The 10,192-nt window shown below is 39.9% G+C and overlaps 1 protein-coding gene across 1 annotated transcript in view; it reads left to right on the top strand.

Annotated features, from left to right (window-relative positions):
• Positions 1-4,958, top strand: part of LOC106814394 (post-GPI attachment to proteins factor 2-like) — a 6,968-nt gene extending 2,010 nt beyond the window's left edge. Inside the window, exons 2-6 of the mRNA XM_014818713.1 lie at positions 2,452-2,585; positions 3,055-3,179; positions 3,800-3,906; positions 4,254-4,362; positions 4,669-4,958. Coding sequence (XP_014674199.1) covers positions 2,452-2,585; positions 3,055-3,179; positions 3,800-3,906; positions 4,254-4,362; positions 4,669-4,829 — 636 coding nt within the window. The 3' untranslated portion in view covers positions 4,830-4,958. The remainder of the gene's footprint in view (positions 1-2,451; positions 2,586-3,054; positions 3,180-3,799; positions 3,907-4,253; positions 4,363-4,668) is intronic.
• The last annotated feature ends 5,234 nt before the right edge of the window (positions 4,959-10,192 follow it).

The raw sequence follows: 10,192 nt of genomic DNA, 5'->3' as shown, positions 1-10,192 counted from the left end.
AGCGGATTCACCGACCAATCGGAGGGCGCTGCGTTTGCCGATCGCTATGCGCATTGGGAAATGCCGGAAATGCGTACGTCACAGGTCAACAGAAATGGCGCTCAGTATATTCGCCGCTCGTCACTTCGAATTTTTGTAACAGGTTATATTAGTTTAATACAGAGTTTTGCGATACATTGTAAGTTCCCGAATAGCGGAGAAAGGTTCGTGTTTAGAATAAACCCAGTTTGGAAGTTCTAGTATCTGAAAACGCACCAGCAAACCGGCCCGAGTGATTCACTCGGGCATTCCTCCGCAGAAAAGGATAGGGACACTTTGTAACCCTATCCTCTTGGGTTTGGGTTACATTATTGTATCTAGCGCTATTGGTACGAGCAGTTGTTGCGCATGCGCTGTTCATGTTGTATTACATAAATGTAATATAATGCTAGTCTAGGGATGCGCCTACTCCCTAACAATAACCCTAATCCCAACCCTAACACTAAATATTAACCGACTCGGTTCGCTAGCAAAACGCTACGGGCCCCCAGCCTAAATGGCAAAAAATCATAAATCTAAAGGGTAAATAGCATTTTAGAGCGTCTAGATTTAAATTTATGTGATTGATTTGATTCGAGATAAAAAAAAATGTGCTCACGGCCAGCTAGCTACTAGGGGAATCAGCTGCTAGCTAGCTGGCCGTGAGAACATTTATTTTTAGCACGCTGGAAACGCTGCACGCTGAATACAATTCGATGCCTAATATCCCTTACAGCCCCCAGCGTACCGTCATAGACAATAGAACACTAATCCCATATCAAAGTTTGGTCTAAAACATGCATCCATGCGTGAAAACTGTGCGAAACTATGTCGTATTCAAATAACTTTTTTGAAGAACACATACGATTTTCAGGTAAATTTATGGTGTCATATGATTAAGGGAGAATCATAGACGAAAACAAGGTAAAGTTTGAATATATTTATTCACATATTGATAGAATATTTACAAGTTGAAAACTATGCAAAACGCTGTTAAAACCGTGTCATACTCTTCTCTATTATGTACTCTTGATAACATCTATAATAACATACATTTGACTTGACAAATGAAAACTGACATTAACTGTAACAATTGAGTAAAAACTGACAAACAATACATATAAATGTAAAGCAGCATTCAGTGCAAAACCATATTCAAATATAAACAATAGAAAAATGGAAGAAATCCTAAACATCATATATAACAATGAATGTATGTAATAATTTATAGGAAAGCTAGCAATTTACAGATCAAAAAACAACAACAAGCTAACAAGTTAAGATTGCAAGCAATACATAAAACGCCAAGTAAAGGAATAACTCGGAAAACTTTCCAAATTGAAAACAAGTAACTGAATTTTGTCAAATCATTACCACACTCAACTAAATGCTATGTAAAAAAGTGTAACTTAATTAGCATATATTACTAGATGAAAAATAGTCTAGGAAATAGTTCTGCATTTAAACATGCATTTAGAAGAAATAAATAAATATCTTGTAGAAGTATTATTTGAAAAATAGCAATTACATGCCAGAGTGTTACAACAATCGCGTAAAAATAACTAGAAATGACATCATGATAAACATAGAGAACTAGTTAATCACGACCCGGATATGTTCGTCATAAAGAGATATACTGTTGTAGCATGTTGAATTTATATTTATAGCTGAACTGTTTAATTGTACGTGATTTGTAAATTACAGATAAGTCATTCCAAAGTTTAACTCCAGCCGATTTAATGGATTTAAAACCAGTATTTGTTGATACTCTAGGAGTAAAGTATAAATTGTTAGTTGCTGCTCTTGTCTGGTAATGATGAGAGTCTGAAATTCTTCTAAAATAATTACAGAATAATTCAGGGAGAATACCTGCATTGAATTTAAACATAAATTTACCTAGCTCTAAATTATAAATGTCGATTTATAGGGAGACTGAAGCTCCTGTATCATGTATGCTAGTAGTAGTACTACTACTAATAGTAATACTACTAGTACTAGTAGTAGTAGGGCTCAAGGATAGAAAGCATGTACTAGTACTAGTACTGCTGAGAGGGTCTATGTCCCCCGGGGTACTGCCGGAACGTACCCTGGTACTATCTAATATGCCGGACCGTACCTCGTCTACTCCACTAACGAGTCTAGGGAGTCGCCTACGCCTACTCCCTAACCCTAACCCGAACCCTAACCCTAACCCTAACCCTAACCCTAATCCTAACCCTAACCATATCAAATAGTGACCAGGGTACGTTCCGGTATACCGGACCGTACCCAGGGTACGGTCCGGCAGTACCCTGGGGGACATAGACCCTATGAGCACTAGTACTAGTAGTAGTAGTAGCCTACTGCTCAGATTGGGCCCACACTACACAGTACACGGTAGGCCTAGAGTGGCATTTGTATTTCAGACGTCATTGATTTGCATTTTTACTTTAGGTAGCAAATTATTTGCCATCTATTAGTGCAGCTATTGGAGGGTACACGCCACAGCGGTACATCTGGAGGATTGCCATAGCGTTGCACTCTTCACCCCGTTTGCTTGTGGCCACAATATACTACAACTATTACAGGTGTCACTTTGTCTATGTCTACAAAGTTGAAATATTCTGAATATTGAATCATTGCGTATTCTATGGTAACATATTTATCTTATAGTTAATGGGGGTGAAATTGGAATTTTATGTGCTGTGAGATCATGTACATGTCGCAGTGAACCTATATTCCTAATTCCAATCGTGGTTATCGTTATGTAACAAGGCATTGCTTAACATAGTAACCAAAATGCTGTATCCTGGCAGTTGAAACGTTCCAAGCTTGCTCTGTCAATCGTACGTGAGATGTGTTCTTGCATAAACTGATTGCCTGAGAAGTTCCCATTTCCATCCCATCTTTGGTAGTAAGTAGTGCACTCAATACTACCACTAATATACACAAAGCCAATTAGTTTGCTTTAAATATATATATATCCTAGTATGCACAGAGAGTGAGATAGAGATGTTGCTGACATTGCGAATAAACTGTAAATTGTTTCTTTTCTAGCTCGATGTTTGAAGGTAGCAAGCCTCATGCCTATCATAGCATTATGCAAACCAATTTTGTCTCATATATTCTGGAAGTGGTTTCTTTGGTTGGATTGACATACATATCATCAACAGAAGACAGGCGTATGTATTCAGTACCTTAATTCAGGCTTTGATGTGATTAAAGTATTCACAACATAACAGATTGCTTTCCATGCAATGTCAGTGATCCCAGTGATTCAATTGTATTCAAGCGGCAACTTATTATATACTGCGGGTAATTTTCTGCACTGTTATTTCTACTTGGTTTTTGCACTGTTTTCAATCACAGTTTTCACTAATCAAATATGTTAGGAGACTCTACCAATGCCAAGTAAAAAAAATATATATATACTGTATACGCTGTGTATTTCGCGGTGGTTAAATTTTCGCGAATTTCGCAAAGGCGTCCCCGACCACAAAAATAACAACACGCGAATAATTCATAATTCACTGACTGCGAAATTAACCACTCGCGAAAATGTCCGTCAAATCTGAATTTGCGAAAATATCTGTACGCGAAAAATATGGCATATATAGTAGCAGGTATAAAAAAAACACGTTAGTTGTCATGACTTATGTTGCTATTCCTTGTCATTAGGGTTGTGTGACGAATCATTCGCATCCATAACCAGCTGTGCAAGTCCATCAGCCATATATGATGAAAATGTCATTTTGTGTGTTTGGTAAACATGGTGTAACATTATGTTATTTTCTATTTGCAGTTATTCATGAGGTTATGTTTACTACGTTTGTGGCCTCAGCACTGATGTATTTTGCATGCACATGTGCATTATTTAGACTGACCCATGGAAAACACCTCGCAGGACTGGTATGTCTGATGCAGTTTTATAAAATCTGAAAATCTGTATTTACTTGCAAAGTGAGAGTAAGTAGTTAACATAACAGCACCTTTCATGCTCAGAAGTCAAGTACAAGTACAAGTATACAGATATCGATGAAATAGGTTGTTTATTAGTACAACGATAACTTCAGATTCTAAATTATTTATCATGGCCTTACGCATAAAACGTGTTCAAACTTTAGCAACATTATCTTGTCACAAACACTAAAAAGTAATTTTACATGGTCCAGTAATTAGGCCAGGTAATACATTTTAAAGTGTCATTTGTGACGATTTTAACATCTAATGAATTACTTTGTGGTTTGTTATTGTAGATAGGGATTTCATATAAGTACAAGGTGAACTGCTCATTGGTCAATGTCTCGGCTTTATTGTCTGCCATGTATCTCTACTACAGACATAATGCTTATTGTGAACCTGGTGGTAAGTTTTGTATAATGTGAAAATTCTTTTACTCGACACTATATATATAAATGAATCACTAGCACTGCTGTTTCACTTTATATTTAACAAATCCTATACAGCTATGATTTCTTCAGTCTTGTAGGTGTGTGCGTGCATGTGTGCATTTATACAATAGCAGTGTAAAATTTATAGGTTCCCATAAATTCGTTTTAAACGAAATTCAGCTCAGCATCCATGTTCAATTGACCAGTAACAATATCACAGATTGTGTAGGTGGTTGATTTGGTATCAATTTCCAGCTCAATTTTTTTTGTTTTGTTTCAGTTTACACGCTGTTCGCTTTCTGTGAGTATATGGTGGTACTGTCTAACATGGGTTTCCACATGACTGCTTACCTCGACTTTGGGGAGAAAGAATTTACTCTTGAAAATATCAGGATCAATGATTATAACATGATGACAGATGCCAACCTGAAAGGCAGTTGACAGTTACTATAATATGTCTACAGTGATGAGATGATACTATGAGGTACATCTACACTTCGATATATATATATATATCTGGAGTAGATAATAGGGAAGGAGTGTGACATCAATAAACAAGGGAAATTCGTCATTTACTAGCCTTAAAATACCTACGATTTACTACGCGTAACTCAACCAACTTGAGCTCAAATCGTACACAGTACATCCGCCTAGCATCGTGCGAATTCGTGTTCCTGGATTAGCGACACGCCCGCAATCGGCGACTACGACGGTAAAACATACGACACGATTTTACAACTTCTGTTGCAGCGTAAAATCCATGCGCGTTGAGCAAAGTCCTATTGAAACAAAAGGCAGCGTTACTATGCACAGCTGTCCACGGCTTGCGCTCATTGGAGAGGCGCGGTGGCTCGGCAGTCGGAGAGATTAGACATCGACGCAACACTCGTGCAGCTAACCTTTGCTGCTGACCTATTTACCAGCTGTATGCACACCCCCTACCCACCGGCAATGCAGCAGGCAGGTGTAAACCGACCGCACAATAGCACATCATGAGTCTATCAAGTAAACAGTAGAAAAGTATCGACTCGCTCGTGTGCGTCTAATGGTTGACGTCAGATGTCCAATCGCCTCGCGAGCGCACCAGCGCTGCGCCGGGGACGGCAAGCGGTGGACAGTGGGTTATAAGCGCTTGTTGTTCAAATAGCTTCTCAACGCATGAGATTTTGCTGCAACAGAATTGAAAAATCGTGTAGGTACGTTTTAGTCTGTATCCTGGATTGCGGGTGTACACGAGGAAACGATTTCGCACCGATGCTAGGCGGATGCTACTGTGCTACAATTTGAGGCTCAAGTTCGGTTTGCGTTACGCGCTAGTAAATTGTAGTATTTATAGGTTAGGTACAGATGACAGAATTTCCGCAATGTTTATTGATGTCACACCCTCCCTTTATGCACTCTGATATTATATGTTATATATATATATATATATATATATATATATATACGTGAATGTTGTTTAGAAATAAAATGCCACAATTATTTCATGCCTTAGATCATTAACTGTCTAACTCACACCATGTGTATGGTTATGTTGGATAGACACCAAACATGCATATCTGCATATTCTGATATTACTGAGGATATACCCTTGTGTTTTCATAATTCTTATTGTGTGCTATTTGTAGAAGAGCATTGACATTATAAAACTTGTGGGGGCTGATACCTATTACCTCAGGGGTGGTAGCAAATATTGTGTATGATAATTATTTAATTAGGATATATGTTGGTTAAATTTAATGAATAACTTAATGTACAGTCAGGTTTGGTAAAATATATGAGTGTGTATCTAATAATTGTACATGTGTTCTACTAAAAATACATCATTACTAAATTTGTACAAAACGCCTCTAAGTGCAAAAGAATTGCTGATTTCAAAAATTACCTACTGTGTATTTTGGTAGATAGGAGTGTGAAAGCAGGCTATTATATGCCTTCATTAGAGCACTCACAATAACGATGACAATAGGAATTCGGGAATAAACAGGCTTTATTCTGAGACGATTCACTACACCGGCTAACTCACACAAATGGCCGAACAACAGAGAGAGAGAGGGTGCATCGCGCAGGAATCTCACACCCCTGCACATGGTGAGGTTCATGCTGAGTACGGATCTTACGAGGGGGTGCCACTGTAGGTCGTGTGACTGATCAAAATGGCGGAACCAATAAAAATGTGCTGCCACTGAGTGAGAACCAATGAAAATGCGCCGCCACTGAGTGAGAACTAATCAAATTGTGCCGCCACTGAGTGAGAACCAATGAAAATGCGCCGCCACTGAGTGAGAACTAATCAAATTGTGCCGCCACTGAGTGAGAACCAATCAAAATGCGCTGCCACTAAGTGAATGTGATCAGGAATCTCACATATCCCACACATGCTGAGTTTTCAGTCTTGTGAGACCAAAATTATCAAACACGACAGAAATTTTCCTCACCGCCTCGCGAGACCGAAAACTCACATAAATCGACCCGGCACACGGTGAGATTCGTGCTGAGCATGAAACTCACGCTCCGTGCTCAACACGAATCTCAGCGTGTGCGCCAGACATTACTTCTTTCACCCTGCTGTCCATCTCTGTAAAAACGTGGAATTCTTTTAGCCATATAGCAAACATGCAGCTGTTTACACTGTAGCCATTGTTGCATTGTCATGTTGTGATTTCAAATTAGACTTTTAATCGTTCTTTCCTATTCTTATTGACCTCGTGTTTTTTCTGTATATGTAGACGACCCTATATAGTCTAGGCTCTGGGGGGGGTGTTCGTGTACATGACTCTTTTAGAGCGAAACCTTATATTTTCTCATTCCGTATGGTAAGACTCTCAAAAAAAGTTTGGGTAACACTTCTGGGTCAAGTACGTTTTTTCTGTACAGCTAATTATGTGATTTTGGGTTAGGCGCCAAAGTGAAAAAATGACAATATTGAAGTTTCAGAGCATAAATATTTAATAAGCAACCATAAACTTTCAAGTTGCACTGAATTACATTGAATGAGTATTACTAATAACTTTCTAGCATGATTTGTTGCCATAAACTTTGTTTCATGGTACGAAATTGCTACATTTTGCTCAATTTTAGCCAAAAAATAGCCAAAAATCGCGTTCACTTTGAAAGACAGCTCTAAGTATGATTGCTTCTCACTCACCCAATATTGTAGCTAGAGCTACCAAAATTGGCTAAAAGTTTCCGTATTAAGTGCTCTAAGTGACCCAACCTTCAAAATGATTCTTCTCCGCTCTATATGATGCACAGGGGGCTATTGTAACTCAGGGTCAATCCTACCCTCAAATAGCGCCTTTTGCGAATGTCGTCAAATGATGATAACTCTGTAAGTAAGTGACATAGGAGGTTGATTTTGTGGCAACATATAGGTTTTTTGATACCAAGGAATTGATTGACACCATTATTATACATTTTGGAGTTCACCTAATTAGAAGAAGTATAAGATGTCTGCCAAAAGCGATAATTAAGACACGAATTGTCCCATAGAAAGATGATTGAAGGATATACATGCATCATAGAACTGTACAGGTGGACGCTTTAGTGAAAAATAATGCCTAGGTATAAACTAGTCTAAAATATTCCTTGTTACCATACTCAGTTATAAATATATAAAATGTGTCTACCTTAACCGAACTTGAGACAAGAACAACTGAACCGAGCATGCTAGACAACATAGCAGAACCCAACCTAATCCTATCAAACAATTGGGTTTTTACAATCATGTGGTAATGCTTTCCTCCACTTGCAAAATTTACCACATTTTACCCCAGCCTTTCTACATGGGCAATTTGACCTTGAACACTTAGCACATGAACAGGAGACTGACCAATGAGGCTCGAGGGTTTTCCACGATGTTGCGGGTACCAGCTGTTCTGGGTCTTTCACATAGCCACAATCCTCTGGCTTCAGTGTCTCAACGTTTTCAGGGTTGAGGTGGCACTCCAAGGCATGGTTGATAGTGTAGGCATTGTAGAATGCGCGCTTGATGAGGCAGGAGTCCCTGACTAGTCGGTGGTAGGCTGTGGAGAGAACCCTCTTTGCTGAAGTGAAAAACCTCTGCTCGATATTCAGAGAAACACTTAGCATTGCTACCTCTTTTCAGTACCTTCACTAAGTAATGCTCGGCGTTGCAGGTCATGGCTGGAGAGAGGGTTGGTGATTGCCCGAAGTGTTTCAGCAACTTTTCAGGCTTTGCCTTTAGAGCTGTTTTTTTGTACCAACTTTGCTGGTTATGTCACACCCTGTAAGACTGTGTATAGCCCGCAGTACTGCACAGAGNATGTTGCGGGTACCAGCTGTTCTTGGTCGTTCACATAGCCACAATCCTCTGGCTTCAGTGTCTCAACGTTTTCAGGGTCGCGGTGGCACTCCAAGGCATGGTTGATGGTGTAGACATTGTAGGATGCACGCTTGATATGAGTCAGGAGTCCCTGACTAGTCGGTGGTAGGCTGTGGAGAGAACCCTCTTTGCTGAAGTGAAAAACCTCTGCTCGATATTCAGAGAAACACTTAGCATTGCTACCTCTTTTCAGTACCTTCACTAAGTAATGCTCGGCGTTGCGGGTCATGGCCGGAGAGAGGGTTGGTGATTCCCCGAAGTGTTTCAGCAACTTTTCAGGCTCTGCCTTTAGAGCTGTCTTCTTTGTACCAACTTTGCTGATTATGACACACCCTGTAAGACTGTGTATAGCCGGCAGTACTGCACAGAGCCGATTACCCAGGCACTGGAACAGGGTATGAAGGGGTATATATATCGAGTTGTATCTCCCATTCCAGCTCGCACCCACAGCGACTCAAGGTTGTGTTGGTGAAAGACGGGCATGTAGTAGAGCAGAGCAACAATAACATCTGTATCGTTGGAGATTACAACACACACTTTGTGTCCTGCATTGAGAGAGTCCAAGACGTGGATGAGTATTCGGAGGTCAGCTTCTTCAAATGACGATTTAAGGTGTGGCAATGCTTTCTCCAGGCCTTGATGGACCATGATGCACTGCCAATCCTCGTCTTTTTGGTCACTTGTCCGAGTACAGTGGGATATTGTAATGTTTCTGAAGTATTTGAACGAAGATGGCAGTAGATTAGCTTCTCGAGAAGAAGCTTATTCATGTTTGACGGCCAGAATCTCTCCATCTCCTTTGGCAGAGGTGTCTCTGGTTCAATTGAACTGTACTCTATTGGTACAGTTTTAGTGCGCCTCTTTCTCTCACTATCATTCACTGAGGGTTTATCTGAGTACATGTCGAACACATAGTCACATCGCCCGAACTGATGGTATACATCCGAAATGGATACAAATCCTAAGAGGAGATCCTTGAAGCTGGAGAGGCTATAGTCACACGAACCTTACGAACTGTGGCCATTATGTCTATGACATATAAAGTGTTCTTCCGATGTCTATAGTCATAGTCCTCAGGTTTGAGATTAGCCTCCAACTCCTTAATCAACAGGCTCTTCCTTGGGCTGACCATCGTCCCGTCCTCATTGAACAGTAGAGGTGAAGGTGCAACATCATATTTCAAGAGGTCCGTGGTGGTGAGGCCACGATCACGTGCGATTTCAATCGTTCTCCCTACAACATTCATCTCCTTCACTGCTTTCTTGATGGTCTTCTGCGGCTTGTTTTGATTTATTTTTATTGTTTTCAGGTTTGCTCGATAAATACTTTCACTAAGTCTTGTGGTTTTCTGTACGAACATTTTGAGTCGAAATGTCAAGTACTTCTCCTCTCCTTTTGCGAAGGCACTCAGTATGTCATTTTTGATCTCTTTTGCCATGATCTCCTTTGTTACAAAATT

The sequence above is a fragment of the Priapulus caudatus genome, unplaced genomic scaffold (genome assembly GCF_000485595.1).
Source record: "Priapulus caudatus unplaced genomic scaffold, Priapulus_caudatus-5.0.1 Scaffold917, whole genome shotgun sequence".
In the NCBI taxonomy this organism is placed as follows: Eukaryota; Metazoa; Priapulida; class Priapulimorpha; order Priapulimorphida; family Priapulidae; genus Priapulus; species Priapulus caudatus.
The sequence above is the reverse complement of the archived record's forward strand: the minus strand, read 5'-3'. Positions and strand labels throughout refer to the sequence as shown.